Below are 22,275 nucleotides of genomic sequence, written 5' to 3'. Positions count from 1 at the left end.
ATGCACATGCACACATGTCACTAGAAATTTTCTTGGGTGGGAAAATTAACTCTCTAGAGTTAGAAGTATCTTTCATCATCAAGGGCAGCATTAAACTGAGTGTGCTGGTGGCTTCCCCTAAGATACTCTGCATTCCCCCTCAGTCAACATATCTGTTCCTTCAAATCTGCATTTCCTTGACAGAGAAATAAAGAAAGCCACAAAGCAAGGTCCCAGCTTAATAGAAAAGAGACTCTAGTTTATTCACTCAGACCAATAGAAACCATATCCTTTCTGAAGATGCCTTAGAACTTTCCAATCGTTATTATTATTGATGAACTCTAAGAGACAACTCTGGGTGCTCAAGAACAAATGATGCAGTCTATGCAGTGGCGAAGCTGGGCTGAAGACTAAATAGGCAGTGCCCTCCAGCCAGAGTTTCAGAAGCCCACAGTGAGTGTACTCCCAGATCCAGTCCAACCACGATGAGAGGAAAGCCTGGGATCCTGACAGTCTCCAAAGAGAAAAACGTGATTTTCTACCATTTATTTATGGTTCACAAGGAATATTATTTTCTAGCCCATGCCCCAGAGTCACTGGCCCTAAACCATCTGTGCAGGGTAGATGACAGGATCTCTGAAACACTGATTTGGTCACTCATTGCCTTGTTCTAATTCACTAGACAGAACTCTAATTCCACATCTTAAGTTTGTAAAAATGTACTTCTGTTCCTAGCCTATGATGACAGATAGACAGGCATATGATAAATAGACATACACATGTTGTATGAGTAACAAGCCCCACATTAACATTATTATATAGTTATTATTTTGTAGAGGTGTGGGACTAAGTCTCTCTTCATTGGCACTAAGGTCATAGGTACTAAGGTATTAGTTTAAGATTTATGCATCCCATTAGAAATAAATTAGACAGTTAATATTACTCCCTCTGGCCCCTATTGTTCTTCACCATGTCTTTTCCTTAGAGAGCTAATCATGACCCCAAGCTGCCTCAAGTTCCCCAGCTTCCCCACTGAATGCTACCCTGTCAGCACCTTCAGTTGATGCGACATGAGACATCCTCCAGACTCCTGGAGCAGATTTCCCTTCTAGAAATCTACCTCCTTGTTGTGGTTTTGTGCACAGTGCAAATGCTAGCCATTGTGGCAGAATGACTCACTTTGTGAGCAGAAGTAGTAGTGGCAGCCTGACACTGTGTCCAGAAGCCTTGTAAGTTAATTATTGGCTCTCATACATGTCACAACTGAGGTGACACTCCATATAAGTCACCTCATTTATCTTTCTGAAGCCCTCAGAGGCAGGGAATCCTGTGAAATCCACCCAAGAGGAATTGGTAGTTCTAAAGTAGCCAGTCCTTCAGGTAGTTCCTTGGAAGTAAGGAGGAGGTCTATTGAGAGATTCACATCTTCTTTTAGTCTGTAACTTCAACTATTAAGGATCATCTCCCCATGTTCACTACTATCATGATTCATTACGCAAACGTGGAGCATTCTTCTCCTGGGCATGGGAAGTTTGCCTTTAAGCTAATGTCTTTGCCATTTAAGAGCTAGAGGATATGTAAGTGGTTGAGGAAGACACCTGATTATAGCAGAGGGGGAAGGCTTCTGGGAATAAAAGATGAGGAGGAGTGAGCTAGGAGAGGATGACAAGAAGTCTGGGGGAGGCAAGACTATATTAGTAGAGACCAGGCACATCCCAGAGGCTGCTGTTTGTTTGTTTGTTTTGGAGATTAGCATACAAAGTGATGGGCTTCCTCATGGCAACTGCAGACCTGTGTGCCATACTTAGTCTCCAGCTGAAGAGCTGGCACCTACCTGGTCCTCAAGCTAGTGGAGATACAGGTTCTAAATCAAGCTGCAGGGCTTTTCATCTGCTCCTTCACTGTTTCTTCTCCATTTTCCCTTTGCAAATATAGCCCCCTACCACATATTTTTTTCCTCTCATGCAGTTACTTCAATGAATATATAACTTCCCTTCAAAACGGGGAGGGGCAGAAAAGGCCCTTTAATCAAGGCAGAAAGAAAGAGAATTCTCCACTTTTCCAAGAGAGGTTTGGGCTGTTAGGTTTCTTTTCTCTGGCATCGTTTGTCCAGAAAGGGGCAGAATCTAAAGCTAGGCTTCACTGCTCCCTGCCCTTCCGAGACAGTTTTCTTCCACGGAGCAGAATGTGAGCTGAAACAAGCGTTAGACCAGAGGCTGTGGGCTGTTCTGAGAGCAGACAGGGCTCCCTGAGCTGGAGCTGCTTGCTCATGGATAAGCTTTGACACCATCAGTAAATTTACAGTAACAATGAGAGGAAATGGGCCATGTGCAAGGTATGAAGTGGGGAAGGGCCCATTGCTTTGACTGGCACCGCCCTTGCTTCCACATGACAAGGCAAAGGTTTACTGCATGAGCAGGGTTCCCCAGTTCTTTCCAGCAGAACTCTGTACCTTGTGCTGACAAATCATCCTGAAATTAGGGTAGGCCAGAGCACACTGCTTCTGAGTGTGTTTTTGTTTTGTATATCAATCACTTACTAAAACTAACTAATGACACAACCCACAGGAATTTCTGGGTAGTAAGAAACAATTCAGATTATTTGGACCTGCCTATCATATACTCTAAGATGTTTGTCTTTTATTCTGGATTTTCAGTGGGCGTTGAAACAGAATCAACCAGATGTTTTAAGGAATTGGGAGATGGCATAGGATAAGGGATAATCATTTTTTAATGTTAGGGAAACTGGAAAAATGAGTATGCAGATGATTTCTAGGATTACAACCAGCCTCACCCCTAGAGCTGATTCTTACAAATTACTCAGTGTTCACTCTTAGATTCATAGTTTGCCTGGGACTCCAAAGTAAGCTGGAGCTTTGCTTGTCCCTGCTCTGCATTATAACATGAATACTGACCACCAAAAGTGCTCCGCCCTGCATCTGACAGAAATAATGTCTGAACTGTGGCTTCCATTGGAAAAGTTCAGCGAGTCTTCAGAGCATTACAACTTAGGATAGAAAAGAAATTACCATAGCAAGCCACACTTTTCTAGAAAGACAGCCTTCTCATTGATTAGAGGGCTTCCTGCTGGTTTCACTCCTAACGGAGGCTCTGTCGTCTTTGGATCATCTCATTGATGATGGGGCCAGCTATACAGACAGACAGGTGACACTGATCTGCAGGGACTTCAGGCTGACTATGGCTGACCACAGAACATGTTTTCTAACTTAGGATGCCACCTTTACAGTTTTAGCCAAGGGTTTAGGCTTTCCCTACAAACACTATCAAAGGCAGTTACCCACCAAGAGTGGGCACAGGCTAAAGAGACAGAGTACCAAAGAAAGACTTGCCCAACTCCATTGTTCCTCCTAGGCTCAAGTACAGTTAGATTCCTAGAATAAAAGGTGTTCTGTCTAAGGAGCTAAGGGACAAGCTATTCAGCTCTACATTTTACAGAATGAGGAACTGAGGCTAAAAGTGGAGAGAGAGAGGACTCTGCAGGTCAGGCTGCAGTGGGTCTGAAGCCTGGGCACCTGAGGACTAGCACAGTATGCTTTTTGGAGACAATATGCACAATTAGCATCGATTTCAGGAAGGGGGAATCACTTCGAAATATGAAAAGTGAAATGGCTGGAAAAACAGAACAATCTCAAAATGGCTTTCTAGCTCTGGGTAAACAGTAACCACATTTTTTTGCCTGTTGGAGGCCTGGTTTTTAATCACTCCACAAGCAGTTTTCATTTCTGTAGTAAAATTGCTTGTGGTTCTATTTAATTTGTTTCTGCAGGAGCCGGCTCTGGTGAAGATCTCCAAGGAGCTGGCGGGCATTTTAGCACAGCACGTACAGCTAGTCAATGAGAACAAGTTCCCGACGTGGAGGAAATTCCTCAAAACGTTTCTCACTCAAGGTAAATAAGACTGAAGTTTCTACTGAGGATCAGTATGTACCAGCTTAGGTTCTAGCTCTGGGGCAAGCCAAGGCCAATTCAAATACTCTGCATCAGCCAGTGTTGGTTTAGGAAATGTTCCTGCCACTGACTTTGTTCTTTTTCAAGCACTGACTAAATATTTATCTTGCACCCAGTCTCTAAAGTAAATAAGAACTGAGAATGCCAAGCATGCCATGCAGAACTTAGTTCTCTGGGCATTTCCTAGACCAGACTTGTCTTGAGCGGAGGTTCTCCATCTGAACCACAAGTGACCTTGGTGAATCCTCAGAGACCCAGTTTCCTCAGTTACTTACTGAATATGGTTGTTGGGAAAATTCAGGAATAGAAACAGAAACATGTCTATCACAGACTGATGAATCAAGGCCTTTACGAAACCTAGTTTTCTCTCCCACTTTCTAGGACAGCAGAAATGGCCTAGCTCAGAATGGTAACTTTTTCAAACCAGAATCCTCTATAGACTAGGAATAAAACCAGCCTCCATTCTTTTTATATTCCTCTCCTTCCTCATCCTCATTTTGCAATGACATTGGGAAGTCAATGATGAATGAGGGGATGAACAGAACAAAGTTTATGTGCAGTCCTAGAGGCCTCTAGGGTGCCACACAAGGACACATCTAGGCAAAGGCTCTCCCTCTAGGAGGTTGCAGTGTAAGGCCCACATAATCAGCCTAACGTATTTACTTGCTGCTGTCAAGCGATGATGATGATGATAGTACACAGGCCTCAATATATAATGATGAACTGCTAATGCTATCATGTTATAATGACAACACAGCAATGCTAATAGCACAGTGATGAGATCCACTGAGCACACAGTAGGTGTTATATGCTAATATCATCCTAAGTAGATGTACATTAACCTATGTCATCCTCATGAGTGGATACTGCTATAACCCTTATATGAAGCACAGGGAGCCCAAGGAACAAAAGATTAGATCACCCCAAATGTTCTGCCAACACATAGAAGAGCACATAAGAGTCTATCCCCAGGTTTCTGCAGGAGTCTTGGCCAGAGCCAGTGGGTCTATTCATCAGGAGCATGACTCAGCCCTATGTATGAAAGGGTTTGTCAAAAAAGGACAGGCCTGTTGGCTGTTGAATACATTGGCGGGCAGAGTGTGGCAGATGCCCTATTAATGAATTATTTAAATAAGAGGTTGGATGCCAGCTATCTAACAGGAATGCTGGGGGGGGGGGTGGGCATTGGTTGTGTAAGTGTGTGTGTGTGTGTGTGTGTGTGTGTGTGTTAGGGTACCTTCAGTGTCCTCTCTGTAAGTGTATGAATAAACAAATTTCCACATGCACCACTGGACAGAAAAGAAAAAGTAAGAAAATCAGCTCTTTTTGGAACTGGAAGAAACACAGTGTCTTCCACAAGCAAGCAAAAAAAAAAAAAAAAAAAAAAAAAAAAAAACAAGTTTAGAAGGGTTTTAAATTAAGAGGGAAAAATCATGAAGACCTCCAAGTCCATTTTAGACAGAGCATTAGGAAGTTTACATAATCCAAGGTCAGCCTGAAAATCCTTCCTCTAGACAAGTGGTTCTGAACCTTCCTAATGCTGTGACCCTTTAATATAGTTCCTCATATTGTGGTGACCCCAAACATAAAATTATTCGTTGCTGTTTCATAACTGTAATTTTGCTAGAGTTATGAATTATAATGTAAATATCTGATATGTGGGATATCTGATATGTGACTTCTGTGAAAGAGTTGTTCAACAACCAAGGGGTCCTGGACCCACAGGTTGAGAACTATTCATCTAGACTCGTTCTTTCTGAGTTCCTAGCGCTGTCCCACCTGAGCTATGTGGCCACAGCTAAGGCTTCCCCTCTACTACCTTCTGTTCATCTCTTTCCTTCTTCCTCAGTCATGTGATAAATACTGTGGATAAGAAGCAGAACAGGTCTTATTGACCCAGAGATGTGGGAAAAAATAGCACTCCAGATAAGTAGTGAATGGGAACACAATTAGATCCTATAATTGCAGTATTTTAAAACATGGTTCTTATAAGTCAGTGGTTCTCAGTCTGTCTGTCATGACCCCTCTGAGGTCAAGCAGCCCTTTCACAGGGGTCACATATCAGATATCCTGCATCTCAGATGTTACATTACAATTCATAACAGCAAAATTACAGTTATGAAACAGTAACAAAAATAATTTTATGGCTGGGGGTCACCACAACATGAGGAACTGTATTAAAGGGTTGCAACATTAGGAAGGGTGAGAACCACTGTCATCTGTAATGCATTTTTAAAGGTTCTGTGTGGGACTGAACCTAGTGCATGCAGGAGCCCTTGTGTATTTCCTGACTTGAGCAGGATAGCCCCACATTCCTGACTCTAAGGTTACCATCTCTCACCAGCTCCCACCGTTGCCTATTTCACCCCAGTTCTAGTCTCTCGAGTAAGCTTATAGCTACAAATGTGCTCTAGATTTGATTTCTACATTGCCATAGATTTATATCAAAGACAATAAAATTTTGGAAAAAAAACTAATTGCTTTGAAAGGAAAAAGGCTAACTAAAGCCTTGACGTTAAGAAGACAACACAACTAAACATATTTGAAATAATACATCTGCATTGGATACTTTTTTTTTCTGTGATAAAACACCATGACGAAGAAATGACTTATGAAAGAAAGAGGTTTTTTGTTTTGTTTTGTGTTTGCTTCTGCTTCCAGAGGGAGAGTTAATAATAGTGAGGAGGGATGGCAGCAGGCAGTCAGAATAGGAAACGGAGAGATCACATTGTCAACCTCAAGCAGGAAGCAGAAAGGTCAAAGTGCAAGAAGGGCAAGGATATAAACTCTTAAAGCCAGCCCAGTGATGACCTTTCTCCAACAAGGCTCCATGAGCCTTCAACCAGCTCTGCCAACAGAGGACCAAGTATTTAACCATGTGAGCCTATGGGGGATGTTTCTCACTCAAAACTCCATGGTATCCAAAGTGATCTTGCAAATCATAAAGGATACTGATATGTTATCATAAATGACAGCCAAAACACCAAGTTAACTGAACCATAGAGACTCACTGGCTCGCTTGTTTTTTGTTTAGTTATATTCTTATTAACCCCCAACAACTGGTATTCAGTTGCTGTACACTATAGCAAACCTTATTTAAAGAGCATATTGAACAAACTCAGCAGATAAAATATATTGAGTATGCAGCCCCCAAAAAAACATTTTCCTTCTGAAATTTAGCATTCATTAAGGCTACCCCTTATCAAATTCATAGACATTGAATGAAAGTGACTCTTCTTTGACTGCCTTTGAGAACTGGTAAAAATCTCAGAATGTCACTCTATATGATACTGCTTCAAGTGTGGTCTGTAGAGACAGACAGAATCATACCCTATTACTTAGTTTTCAAAAGCAGCAAGTCCTGGGACTTGTTCACTTTTCCTTTGTGTGTGGGGGGTTGGGGTAGTGAATGTGCATGCATGTGGAGACCAGAGGTTGGGGTTGAATGTCTTCCTGATTGCTTGCCACCTCACTTTTGAGACAGGGTCTCTCATAAAATGTAGGACTTGCTGATTCAACTGCATGAGCTAGCCAATAAACCTCAAGGATCTTCCTGCCTCTGTCTCTCTAGTTCTGAGGTTACAGGCATATGTCACTACACTCAGTTTTCACATAGGTGCTGAGATTTAAACTCAAATGCTTTTGTGGCAAGCACTTTACCAACAGGACCCAGTCCCTATGTTTGGTTTTCTACAGGATTACTATGACCACCATGATGGCCAGTGTTTTCTATTCCTATTAAAAGCCCACACCAGTCAAACCTCAGAAAAACAATAATGCTAGATAGAAAGAGCACACTGGTTATTGGGATACAGACAGTGGACAGTGAAAAGTTAATTCCCCCTGAGGGATTTGACCATAATCCTTGAAGTCTTCACTAATGTAATGAGTAGTTCTAAGTATGGCATTTATAAGGTGTTTTTAATTCATTGAGCCCTCCCATGTGTCAAGTACAGGCTAACTACCATAGACACAATTTCTCAAGCTTTGTAACAGCTCAGTGAGGTAGGTATTATGCCATTTTATAAATAAAGAAAAGCAAGCTACTTGTCCAGTTTCCCAAGATGACAAGTGCAAGATCTGAGTCCAAGTCCCCCTGCCAAAACATAGACCTTTACTTCCTCCTGCAAGTGGGCCATTCCCTTGACTGTGTTCTTTCATCTACTCCATGGTTTTCCAACCAGGTGGCGTGATTGAAGCATACCCACCTGCAGACAGTGTCACCAACCTCACCGTAGACATGTTGATAGAGCCTGATGGAGAAGTCAGAGTACTGTCCATGGGGGACCAGTTTCATTCTGAAGGCCCCTTTATTTCTTCCGGTACCACCATGCCTCAGACCTCAGTGGATCCCCAAGTTCTCAGTTCTTTGTGTCTCCAAATTGGAAATGCCTGCAAAAAGAAAGATGTGATTGGTTACTTTTCTATAGATCTGGTGACTTTTATTGATCCAGATACCTTAGAGCAGCAGGTAAGTTGAACAGTTGGCATATATGACACTAAAATACCCTTCGCATGCATGTGATAGACAGGATCAGGGAGCATCCAGTACTCACTGTGCTCTGATGAGCTGACTGTAAATCTACATCTGTGTCATCCACACTGACAAAAGGGAGACCAGGCTTTCTGTCTATAAATAGGGTCAAAGTTACATCATCCTTGCAAAGTAGATGTTTAAATGACTGAAACTCATCCAACCCAGTTGTTAGTTGGGCCTTTTATTTCTGTCCATTATTGCTATGCTTATACCTTATTGGGAAACTATTTTATACTATCCAGGGACTGAACCTATCTAAAGTATGTTCTTAAATAGAAAAATGAATAACCAGAAATGAGTTAAGAGCCTTGTATCTGTTCTTTCTCCTGCCAATAGTTCACTAACAACTCAGGTTATCCATGTTTTCTTCAAATCATGGAGTGGGAAATAGTTCAGAAACAAAAAGGTCTAAGAAATTATGCAATCAATATCATATGCCCTCTCCCCACCTCAAAGATAAGTGACATCAGCAGCACCCCAGTCCTGGGTACCCTGCTGAGCATGTAGCTCCTCCTCCTCCTTGTGGATTTCCACCTTAATTTTAGTGGGTTGACAATTGTATACATCTTTATACTTTTAGTGTACATGGAGGCACCAGAAATAATATATAGTTGCACTCTATGCGTTTTTAAGTCTCTTAGAGATTTTTATATATGTATATACATATATTCTATAATATGCTTTTATTTATTCAAGATTACACATGTGATATTCTGTGACTCTGTATGCTTTATTTTCTATGAATAATTATGATACCTTACATGGCAGAAGGACTTTATAGATGTGATTATTAGGAATTCAACAATGAGATGGGAGATTATCTCAGATTATCTAGGGACCTTTTTTGGATTACCACAGGTCCCTTTTAAGGAGGCAGGAGGGCTGGAGAGAGAGAGGGGACACTCCACCACACTCCACCATTGACTTTGAACCTTCCATTTGTGCCCCTTTACACCAGCGAACTTGTGGCAATTCCTTACAACAGAACTAGGGAAGTAACAGAGAAAATGGCTGCTATTTTGTTTCCTGTGTTTCCCTTTATAGTTTAATTAATGTATGTGTTTATACTCATTCATATGTTTCAGTACTATGGGTTGAACCTACGGCTTTGTATATGCTAAACTACACCCTAGTCCCTACATTTGCATTTTCAAGAGTAAACAAAGACGTGTTAAATTTCTAATCAGAGAAATATATGAATAATGATAATCATAGGTTTGTGTAGAGTGTTCTAGTTTAGAAAGCATATTTATGTACATATTTTCACTTACATACACACATCTTAGAATAGACACGAGAAGCAGAAAACTTAGGTGTCAACATCCATTCAGATTTGTGCTAGGTAGCCCCAGCCGGGACCTCTGATTTACCATACTGGCATGATAGAATCAAAGGGGACACAGCCAAGGAAAAGCAGAGAAATGAGAGGGGTGACTAAGGACAAGCCCACAGCTATAAATTAACTCAGAGAGGAAGTAAAAATTCTGTCCCAACCACAGGAGATGAAAATGGGAGTCTAAAGTAGTAGAGTGGGAGAATGGTTTTGGAAATAAGGATTTAAATAATAGACACCAGACATCCAGCCTGGGCTAAATACTGAGATTTTGCTTCTGAATAAATAACCAAATAAATGGAACTGGGAGCACCAGACAGAACACAGCATTGTATGGGAATAAAAGGAAGAGAGCTGGTCCCTGGAGAATGGAGGTGGTGGAGCATGGTACAGACAGTTCCCAGCAGGGTAATAGGTCTGAGATTTCAGGATACTAGAGATGGGAAATCCCAGGCCTTTAGAGACTGCATGCAGAATACATAGTACTCCAGAAGGCAGTTTTGTGGCAGCCCTGTTGAGGATCTGATCTTCTCACCAAAGAATGAGGGGAGAGGTTTTGTTTAGGGTTTGTAGAGTGGACAGTTCTAAGAGGAACATCAAGTACTCCCAAAAGCTTTAGGTTGGGGAGAGATTGACATGTTCTTTAAACAAACACATTCTGAGGGCCTATTGTGATATCCCTTGTTGAGGGAACAAAGACAAACAAGCCATGTGTTCTGTCAGCTACTTTGTATCTCTCATCCAGTCTCACTTGCTATAGGTTTCCAGTGGTCTGTACTCTTAAGGTTCCTAGGCATGCATATTGCCTCTGTGGCTTTCTACATCCTCTAGAAAATGAATTAAGGTTACTTGCATGTTCTGCACTTCCATGAGAGTTATCACAATGTCAGTCCCTTTAGTTTAACTATCTAATTATTATTAGTTAGTAGAAGGGCTTTTGGAACTTGTAGGAAATCAAGATCTTTTGAGTTTACTCATTTAGGAGAAACACTAATGAAACAAGTGTTTATTGAGCATCTATTATGCACATGCCATTCTAGCAGGTGCTAGAGAAGATGCAGAGATAATAGAGATGGGTAAGTGCCTGCCTTCAGGGAGTGCACAATCTAGCTGGGGAGACAAACTGGAAAAATGAATCACAAGAAAAGGCTTAACTGACAACTTCAAAGAACAATAAAAGAGACATCAAAAAGGTAATGTCAGTTTAACTGCCACAACGCTGGCTGTGTGCATTCAGATAAGAGCAAGGTCCCTTCTGTTTGGAGCAATCAACAGAGGTTTTTACAGAATAGGTGGGTTGGGAGCTGAGGGATAATTAAGATTGGAGGAGTGTAAGAAAGAATGTGTCCCCAGTAGGAAGAAGTTGTAAAAATAAAAACCAACTTACACAACACAAATCGAGAAAGATGATAATCTGTCTTATAAATATGATGTTTTACGTTATATAAATATGAATTTATGTAACATTTAAACAAACTGTCAAAAGTACTGTCCATTGAAATCCTAGATTTAAAAATTCTTTGCTTGTAGATAACTATGAACTGTATGTATGTGTTCATGTGTGTGTAAATGGCAGAGAGGCTGCTCATTCATGTGTGTGCGTGTGTATGGAGGCCAAGGTTGACATAAGTGGTCTTCTACAATCACTCTCCACCCTTATTTTGTTTTGAGATGGGGTCTCATGTAGTCCCAGCTGGCCTGGGACTCAGTGTGCAGACCAGGCTGACTGCCAGTCCCCAGACTTCCTCCCAAGTGCTGATTTAAAGGCATGCACCACTGTAACTCTGTCACTGTGACTTTTTTTTTTTTTTTTTTTTTTGGAGATAGGGTCTCTCACTGAACTTGGAACTTGACTACCTAGCCAATAAATCTCAGGGATCCCTGTCTCCATTCTCAAGGGTTGGGATGACAGGCACTCCCCACCACACCTGGCTTTTTTGACATGGGTGCTGGGGATTGAACCCAGATCCTCACACTTGTGCAGCAAGCACTTTACCCATGGAGCCATCTCTTCAGCCATAATAATTGTGAACTTTGTGAAAAAATATCATTTATGAATGCTGACAGGTATATTTAAATAGAAAACTATTATTACTTTACTCTTTTCTCCTTGGGGGCCCACCACCCAGCCCCCAAATAAAACACACACAGAAGCTTATTACTTATAAATGTCTGGCCTTAGCTTGGCTTGTTTTTTTTTTTTTCTTTCTCTTAATTACAAATGCCCAGCCTTAGCTTGGCTTGTTTCTTTCCAGCTTTCCTTTTCCTTTTCTATTCCTATATACTTTTCTTTGTTTCTTATTCCATGTCTGGCTGTGTAGCTGAGTGACTGGCCCATGAAGTCCTCCTCCTTCTCTTGCTTCTTCTTTCCTGCCCCCTACACCAGATTTCTCCTTCTATATATTCTCTCTGCCTGCCAGCCCCACTTATCCTTTCTCCTAACTTGCTATTGGCTATTCAGTTCTTTAGACCATTAGGTGTTTTAGACAGGCACAGTAACACAGCTTCACAGTTAAGCAATGCAACATAAACAAAAGCAACATACCTTAAAATAATATTCTACAACAGAAACAGGGAAAGGAAATTAAATTTTTTGCTTCATTTTTTGCTGTATGTGGGACTAAACCCAAAGCTGCTCATTCTAGGCAGAAATTATAGACTACACTATGCCCCTACCTAAATCCAATCTTTAAGAAAAGAGTTGATAGCCAGGTGGTAGTAGCACACACCTTTAATCCCAACACTCGAGAGGCAGAGCCTGGCAGATCTCTGTGAGTTCAAGGCCAGCCTGGGCTACCAAGTGAGTTCCAAGAAAGGCACAAAGCTACACAGAGAAACCCTGTCTCGAAAAACTAAAAAAAAAAAAAAGAAAAGAAAGAAAGAAAAAAAGAGTTGAGATGAAAAATGGATACAAGTGCTTAATAATGACCCTTTATCAATAGAGTGGTTACAAAACACAAGATTTATTACAATATAAGAACTGTGAGGGAAGACAAAAGTGGAGCCTCCGGTGTATATCAGACCATATGCCATATCACATTGCTCATAACTTTTGCTGTTGATATATGAGAAAAAGAATATAAAGGGAGGAAACATTTATTTTAGATTATAGTTTGAGAGGTTTGTTCTGTGACTAGCTGGCTCCATTGCTGTGAGCCTGAAGCAAAGCTGAATATCATGCACAGGGGGCAGAGGACAAACTCCATCCTTAGCCCCAGTGGACAACAACCCCCAACTAGGCCCCACCCTTCACAGCTCTAATACTTCCCAATAGTGCATCCAGATTTTTAATCCACTGGTGCTTTAATCCATCCATGTCACAATTATATCCTCAGGCTCCCACCTCTGAATGCAAGTTGTATCAGAACCTTTCAATACATGGACATATCAAACCCATATTCTCTGAAAATGCAGTCTCACCCTGCAACAGAAAACTCATCTGAAATATTTCACTGTGATGCTGTGAGTGTCCGCCTCTTTCTTCACACCGGCCAGTATGATACTTTAGATGACTCACTGAGCCTTGATCTATCGTTAGCAAATGGAGAATTCCTGCCCTGTTTTTCACAGGATGCTCTGAGAGGCTGAGCAGCTAGATGCAAGGTGCTGTTGTTACTAAATCAAATACCATAAGCACATGTAAAACTGTCACAGAGACCCTCAGCAGGTTCTCAAACTGTGAGTGGAATCTGAATGGAATTAGCATTATTTTTAAAAACTCACTGAGCATTATCATCTCAAAGTGATATATAAACATCAAAAATGAATACATTTATTTTAGAGGATGCAAAACCAGAGGTCTACAGAAACATCATAATTCCTTCTTGCTCATTTCTGTAACTCAAGCACCTAGCACCCTGTCTGGCAGATAATAGATGCTGAATAAATATTTATTAAATGAATGAATGAATACTTCTCTCTCAGTCCCCCTCTGGTAATATCATTTGCAAGAGCTCCTTATCTTTGTTTTCAAGATATATAAGGAATTCACAAAGGGAGCTCAGTGAGATTTACTTTTCCTCTTTAGGGAAGGTATTTTATTTATATATAAGAGGGTTAATCGTGTATATCTAAATTAAAATTTAATAGGCCTTTGGTATAAACAGAAGTGCCTATTAGTCAGTGTTTCTAAATGCTATAAAAGGCACACTGTTCATCACAACTTAATACCTAGTGAAGGGGAAGTAGATCCCAGAGGATCCTGAAGCAGTAAAACAAAATACTTGTCCCTTTCACATTGCATTTTTGTGTTAGTGATAGAGACCTGCAGCATACAAGTGAGGATGCAAACTTCAGCAAAACACAAGGACGTGATGACAGGTTTTATAGTGTGAAATCACATTTATATTTCTTTACCTCCTGATGGACAAGAAGAAAGGAGATACAGACAAGGGACCCAGGGGAAGTAGAGCTCTCAAGAACTTGCCTTCAGCAACTTGCTTCTTCTAGCTGGACTAACACCTGAAGTTCCCAGAATTCCGCAAAACATCATCACCAGCTGAGGACCAACCTTTCAGAACGTGAACATTTTGAGGGGACACTTCACATCCACAGCAGCCTTGTTTCTGTTAGCTGCTTTTCCCAATGTCTCTCACATCCTTATTTCCTTTCATAACCAAGACACTTCTCTCTCCAGAAACACCTCCAGGGCAGAGAGAATCTTGGCATGCTCACCGCCTGTATGCTGTTCAGAAGACCCACATTTTTGCAGTATTTAGGAAGGCAATAAACATGGGGGCAGGGAAGCTTTCTTGTTAATGCTAAGAGAGACCAGAAGATCCCCTACACAAGGGTGTGCCTCTTGCCATCTAACGTGGCAGAAATAAAGCTGACAATCTCCTCCAACTTCAGCTGTCACCTCACTTTCTGTGGATGGGTGTTCCCTTGCAAGGCTGTTTTCCTTCTCCCTAGCTTTATGAAGGTATAGTTGACAAATAAAAACTGTGTTTAAGGTACACACTGTGATATTTTAATGTGTATATACACTGCAGAATGATTAGTACAATCAAGTGATAACACATCCATCCCCTCCTATGCTGTCTTGTTTGTGAGAGACTAGTCCTGTATGCCAGACTTCAGGCACACAGTATCGCCAACTATAGTCATAATGCAATACAGTATCACATTTTTTATTCTTTCTTCAATTTGAATCTTTTTTTTTTGAAGAAATTATTTTTCATACAATATAGAGCATGTTTTTCTCCTCCCTATCTGGAGGCTCAGGAGCTGAACTAGAACTTAGCCCCTGAGGGTTTCACAGTGGATATTATCTCAAGGGCAAAAGCACATCCAGATGTACTTGCATTCTCTAACCACCTCCTACTCTTTCCTGCATTTCAACTTGCCTCCCTTTTTCCTACCTACCTTCCTTCCTTCCTTCCTTCCTTCCTTCCTTCCTTCCTTCCCCCCCTTTCTCTTTTGCCTATTAATATACACCGTCCCTCCCCTCAAAATATGTCTCAAAATTCAATCCCACATGGAAATCTACATTAGTTTTAAAATCCCCCTTAACTGTTATGGTAAGACAAGAGGTAAAAGAACCAGAGAGATGGCTCCGCAGGGAAAGATGCTTGCTGTACAAGTCTGGCAACCTGAGTTGGATCTCTGGAATCCACATAAGGGTGGAAGGAGAGATCCAACTCCAGAAAGTTGTCCTCTGACTTCCATATGTATGCTATGGCTCACATGTCTCATATATGTGTGTATATGTGTGTGTGCATATAGATATCCATATATATATATATATCCTTTGTGCACATGTATATATTTGTGTATGCACATACATACATGTAATAATAACAATAGATTTTTTAAAGGAGGAAGTGAGAAGGAATGGTGGACTTCCTGAGAACCACCTGTTCTGTAGAGAACTTACCCTTTCTATTCTGAAAAACCAGTATTAATCTATTCACTCATGAACTACTTACCTCCAACTAGAATATAACCCTTAAAAATTTCATCACATTGGGGACCAAGCTTCCAGGACATGATCCTCTGTACGGGAGAGAGGAAATGAGTGGACCATCCCCACACCATGGAAATACCTATTTCAACAGGTATGAGGAAATATCTCACAGTTCCAATGTGCATTTCACTGATAATTAGTTGAACACCTGTAATATGTCTACTGGCCACTGGTCTGTCTTCTTCAGGAAATGGTCAGTCCCCACCCATTTTTTAAGTCAAGTTGTCCATTCCTATTGAGTTGAATGGGCTCCACAAAACTGCCCTTAACACTCAAACTTGGATTTTTCCTGTACCATAATGTTGGAATCACTATACCCAAGATAATTTGCTCCAAGTCTTACTTAGTTTTTCAAACAACCTGAACCATTCCCTTCTGCAATACATCTAGCACTGTTGTGGGGTTCATGTATCAAATCCACAGAACTCCCCAAAACAAGCAGGATTAGTGACTCCATTTTCAACAAACGTATTCTCGAACTACCTCTTTCAGTCTACCTTCATCATTACTTGTCTTTCCCTTTTTGTCTGTTAATGTGCCAATTTTAAATTCCCTTCCTTCAAAAGTCAGCTGTATCTGGAGACCTACCTTAGTTAATTCCCTTTCAATTGCTGCCTAGTCCTCTAGCCTCTTTGAGCTGAGGTAAAGTACTGATAGAGCAAATCACTGTGGATCAGTATCCTAACTTACAAAGGAGGAAACTGAGGCCACAGTGCCATGTTCTGGGTTTCACAGCTGGTGGCTAATTCAGAATTCCTACCACGGCTTATGTGACTACGAAGCCTATGTTCTTTCCCAGCAAACACTGGTACTGCGCAGGCTTGACGGTGACTCCTTGGTAAGCACCATGCCCTCCCCCACCATGCATACACCAGAGAAAATGTCTGTTCCCTTTCATTTCCTCAATATGCTTGTTGAATTGAGTTGAACAGCTTAAAGCCAGAAAAACACATCTCCTATTTTTGTTAATATATTCCATCCTTGTGCTCAGCACATAAGGTAATCGTTAAATGTTAATGACTAAGAGAAATAGAATAAAATCAGTGTTGTGGTAGCCATTTTTAAGCTTTAAAAGTTTAAATGTGCAGCCCATATACTATACCACAGCTGGGAGCACCATATTGCCATTAAGCCAGAAGGTGGATTCACGGGATGGGAACATTGAAAACAGACACCACAAGAATGGTTAAGTCAGTTTTCCAAACCACTTTCTACAAGTAGTTCCTGCTCGCTGGCCCCCATAATAATTTCACAATGATTAGCCAGTCTGCTAGGTGAGAAATCCTGGCAAACAATATAAAGGGGGTTTAGAGTAACTGCTCAAGTGTTAAGTCAAAAGTGATTGAGAGTTAGGTCAGATGGTAGAGCCGCAACAGGTAGGGTCTTTCTCCTTCAGTTGGTCAAAAACATAAAAGCGCTGCTGTTGATGTTCCTAGTGGTATTCCTCCTCCTCCTCCTCCTCCTCCTCCTCCTCCTCCTCCTCCTCCTCCTTTTCCTCTTCCTCCTCCTTCCTCCTCCTCCTCCTCTTCCTCCTCCTTCTTCCCTCCTCCCTCCTCCCTCCTTCTCCTTCTCCTTCTTCTAATTAGATGGATAAAATGCAGCCCACACTCCAGTACATGAGAGTGTGAGTATCGGGGGCTGGGGGTGCTGTCTTATGTCACCAGTGTCCGCTCGTTTGCTTTCTTTACTCATAACACAAAATTTCCTGTTTTTTGCCAAGGCTTTCCTTCCTATGTAGCTTTTTAACTTAATTAAATATATAGGCAATTACTGACACCATCTGTCTTTGCAGAAAAAGAACAAGAAGGGTCCCAGAGCCTGGAATTCTGAAGGGCTCCTTTAACAAAATCCTCGGGCTCTATTGGCGCTGTTTGTTTTTAGAGCCTCCTCTTATTTTAAATTATTCATGTTTTTCTAGTAATAACTAATTCAAGCTAACTTAAAATGTGATGGCATTGGTATGATGTTTTAAAAGTAAAATATCAGGTAGTCCATGACTTTTCAGTAAAACAACAACGTAAACATGTGTTTGAACATCTGTTACTAGTACAGTCTAGCACAGCACTTAAAATGCTTTATAAAATTACATGAATCTTTTGCATAAATAGAAATGTTTTAACACTATGTATACTCCTTTCAACATACATTCCACTTTCTTATACATAAGATTTACTGACTGACTGTTGGATCCAAATCTGTATATGTAAATGAAAAGAACCCCTTCTGAGAAGATGACCTGCCCATCATGCCACAGGCCTAGCTGACCTGGAGGACCTACTTAACATAGGTCTGTTTTTTAATTTCTTTAAGTTTCTAGACCAATTCCTAAGTATATAAGTGATATTAAACCAACCACTGAAATCTATTCAGGCAGAGTAAGGAACCTTTCCAAAACCCAAACATATCAATGAAATTTACCCCCTCCTTAAGGAAAGCACAGGACCGCAGGATGCTGAAGAATGGCAAGCTCTCCTAAGACTACCACCAGGGCAGACAACTGAGCCCTTCCCTGCCTTATCTGGGAGCTGACAGCACATTTCTTGGAATCTTTGAACCTCTATTTTCAATTATATTAAACACGTTTGATACCTACTCCACAAGGCTGTTGTGAGGATGATGACAAATACCACAATGCTTTGCACCTAGCAGCCCTTAGGACATACTCACTTCCCTTCCTCTTTCTTTTCCCGGATTTCCTCTCTGCAGTCTGCCCTACATGAGATCAAATAGCAGTTTCCTAAATACCACATCCATAAAAATGATGACATAGTGTCTTGATAGGATGCCCACTCTTTCCAACACAAGACTCCGTAGGCAGCAAAGGCAAAGTGGAATCCAGGTTCACCTACAGATAACCATCCTCCAAAGGCTGTACTAGGATAAACATGTCATCCAGGAGCCATGCCTCCACCACCACCAAATAAATCAGGATTCAGTATTGGACTAACCTGGTGGAGATGAGGGGAGTCCCTGTTGGAGACATAGAGTCTTGGGGTGGGGGATGCAGTCTGTGGAGAATGAGCAGAGAGAGAGGTGAAAGGGGTGTCTAGGACACAGCTTTACTGTGCCATTGTGCTAACCAGTCTGACCAGCCCTACCTTCCTTGGGGATCTGATGGTGCCCAGCCCAACTCAGTCCAGAAGCTGACACAAAATGACAGGCTGTGTGCAGAGCAGGTGGAAATATAGCCCGGTTTTTGAAGAGTGACTCTGTTCTTAGAGTGCACTGAGTCTGTCTGATACTGTGCATATGATATTATGCTAATGGGTTGTTATTTCCTCCATCCCATGGCTGCTTAGTAAGCCCTGTGTATTAGCCTCTGCTGGCCACTCGCTTTAGTATATGTGACAGATATTTGTTGGACATAGCAAAGCTTTATAAGGTTGTGCCTTGAAGAGTAACTAAAGCAAACCTGTCAGGCAGTTTTAGAAAAGGTTTCTCACAGACCTCTTCATTCAGTTATCATTTATACACAAGCACATCCAAATAAGGGACACACAGTTTGTGCAATTACCTATATTATAGTGAGCTTTCTGGAGACTAGGTTGTGTGGATGCATGTGTAACAGCTGTATTGATACACTTTACGCCATAAAGGATCCTTTTTGAAGAAGGTATTTAGTAGTTTTGCATGTATTCAGACTTTACCAACTTTTACATTTATTTCACTGCCCTCCCCAGATGAGTATAGACCCATTAGCAGCCCTTTCCCATCCTTTTCCCATCAGACACTGTGAACTATTTTCTGTCTCTTACAGTGTTTTCAAGGTTCAGTCATACGGTAGCAGGTTTTTGTTGTTCCAATTATTCTTTATTATGGTTCAATTGTATTCTCTTGTATGGCTTTACCACATTTTGTTTTTCCACCAGTTAAAGGATATTAACTGCTTCTACTTTTACTGAAAGAGCCTGGCAGACATAAAGCTGTTTGAGCCCTGATCCTTTGTAACTATAGGCAGAGTTAGGGCAGACACTATAGTGTAGTTATTGGCTCTTGACTTTTGTTCTTGACTGCTTCTTGGAGATGGAAAGCAAATGATCTTTTCTTTGAACATTCATGCAAGGTTTTGCAGAAATCCTTTGTTTTAATTATATGTCCACTAGTGAAATCGATGGGTCACAGGATAAACATGGTGTAAGTTTAACTTTTGGGATTTAACTGAGATCCCTTCCCATGTTATTTAATCATCCAATGAAAATGTATTGGCATGACTTCTGTCAGGAGTGTTGGGCTAGGTGTTGGTCAGGACACAGGAATGGAAAACAGGTTCTTGTTCTTGGTCTCATTTTCTTCTCTAGATATTAATTTCTTAAGCATAAACAAACTAGCCTTGGACTTAGCATCAAGAACTCTGAACTGCAGTCTGAACTGCTTCCAACCATGTCTCTTCCTTTTCCAAGCCTTGCCCCTAGGATCTGAAGCAGCTGCACCAGACCAACTCCAAATCCACCACGTTCACAATGCACGTTTCTGCCTACATAGTCTGCAACCAAAATTATTGTTCAGTAGATATTATGGTTTCCTAGAGCTACTGAGCAGGCTAGGGAGCAAAGGGGGACTGTGCTGGAGTGCATCTGCACCCTGGGAATGGAAGCCTCTCCTCTGCGCTCTCATACTCACCCAAAGAAGTCCTTGCTTTGGACAAAAGTCCCCCATGCCTACAAGGACTGCACATAGGAACCCTTCCTGCTGGGAGCTACACAAGAGCTCTTCTGCTTTGTAAACTCTCACAAAAAAAAGCCTTTTAGAGGTTATTTATAGCACCCCATAAAGGGCACTTCTCAAAAGCCAATCATGTGCTAGTCCTGATGTTTACAGCATGAAAGTCAAAAAGCTCCACCCTATAGTGTAGGGTTCCTATTGGAGGAACAGACAATCACTAGTCTTGTAAAAATGGATTACAAAAATTAGATTTTCGTGTTTATTAGTGTTTAGTACTCAATGTCCGAATATGAAAATGGCCTTCCAAAAAACATAGAAAAGCAAGAAAATACTTAAACAGAAAAATAGAAAAATGAGTGTGTAATTGTGTACACTAAGATTATAAATAATACCAGTTATGTCATCAGCTTTTAATAACACAAGAAGGATTATAAATTGTGATAACAGAAGAAGCTTGAAATAGAAAACAGAAAATGCAAGAGTGTATTTAAAAATTGTGATCTTTTTAAGTGGAAAAACAAATGTAGCTGCTGCTGCTGCTGCTACAGGTTTAAATTTCAAATTTTCTCACTTTAGATAACCAAATCAAGCTCTAGTGTGATTCTGGCATCTCCTGAAAGAATTTCTATAGTAACAGAGAAGCTTCTGGCTCCATAGAGAAAGCTGGTTTATCGGCGCTGGTAACTGGATGTCATGGATGTGCTAGACCAAGGGTTAAGAATTTGGGCTTTGCTCCCAATCAGCCCTTCACTGAATTACACCACCAGAGCAGGTCAGCCCATCTCCACCGTTCTCCTAAAGTGAAGAGGTGGGATGACGAGGGTCACTCTGTGCTTGCATGATAGAACTGTCTAAGAGCCCCTGGCACCCAGAGCGTTTCCAGTTTTAGAGATACTTTCCCTGTCCTCATCATTTCAAGTGTGTCCAAATACACTCTAATGGATTCTGATTTAACCATCATTGCTTAAGAGTTTTCTTGCACTTGACTGACATCTTCTACTTTGGGGACACGTTTTAAATAATTTTCATACTTGAAAACCACAAACTTTTTTTAAAAATCTAAACATTTTTTAATCTAAATATGAAAGAAAAAATCATAGAGGCCTTAGGAATGATGGGTTACTTGGCCCTGACTGCTAAGAGATGGGACCCAGATGCTTTGTTACCTCTGACCCAATAGATTCTAAGAATCAAAATAAGGGGCAGGCAATATCCAAGGATGGATGCTCTAGCTGTTTAAAGTTAGCATTATGGAGCTGTAATTTCTCATGGTCTGAGGGTAAATAATAGTAATAAAAACATGGGGAAGAATTCCAGGATGGACTCCAGAAGTTTCCATTGTTGAACAGGTAGTTCAGTAGGTGATTGTTCCCATCTCTTAGAGAGACTTCTTTAAGACACTGGGCTATCCCAGCAATTGCCACTAGGTGGCAACAGGCCAAGAGGCAGCTGTTCCCTCTGCCTGTTTACTGATTTTTTAAAAATGTAATGCGAACAACTCTTACTAATATCACAATCCTATAACTATTTTACTAATTGAAAATTCTTTCAGTATGGTATACTCACTTATTTAAAAATTAAGGGTCAGGTGTATCTACCACATGGAGTGCTCAATGCTGTCTGGCATTTAAATGATAAAAGAGGGGGAAAGAGATGTCATTTACCATGACAAGGAGATCACATCTTCGTGGTTACAGGGATGCTGGGGCCTGTTCTGCTTTGAGACATGGGCAAGTATATCAAATTCAGAATCCCACAATTGAGTCCTCTCACTGCCCTGACTGTCTTCACAGTCCTAAGGGAAGAAGGATCATGGGCCCAAACAGACTTGG

At 41.1% G+C, this 22,275-nt stretch overlaps 1 protein-coding gene across 4 annotated transcripts in view; it reads left to right on the top strand.

Moving 5' to 3' along the window:
- Iqch (IQ motif containing H) overlaps positions 1–22,275 on the top strand; it is a 183,321-nt gene that overhangs the window by 123,858 nt on the left and 37,188 nt on the right. For all 4 annotated transcript variants that reach the window (XM_036193329.1, XM_036193330.1, XM_036193328.1 and 1 more), the window contains 2 exons: positions 3,766–3,886; positions 8,131–8,417. In XM_036193329.1, the coding sequence (XP_036049222.1) occupies positions 3,766–3,886; positions 8,131–8,417 (408 nt within the window). The remainder of the gene's footprint in view (positions 1–3,765; positions 3,887–8,130; positions 8,418–22,275) is intronic.

This window comes from Onychomys torridus, chromosome 7 (genome assembly GCF_903995425.1).
Source record: "Onychomys torridus chromosome 7, mOncTor1.1, whole genome shotgun sequence".
NCBI classification, from domain to species: domain Eukaryota; kingdom Metazoa; phylum Chordata; class Mammalia; order Rodentia; family Cricetidae; genus Onychomys; species Onychomys torridus.
The sequence above is the reverse complement of the archived record's forward strand: the minus strand, read 5'-3'. Positions and strand labels throughout refer to the sequence as shown.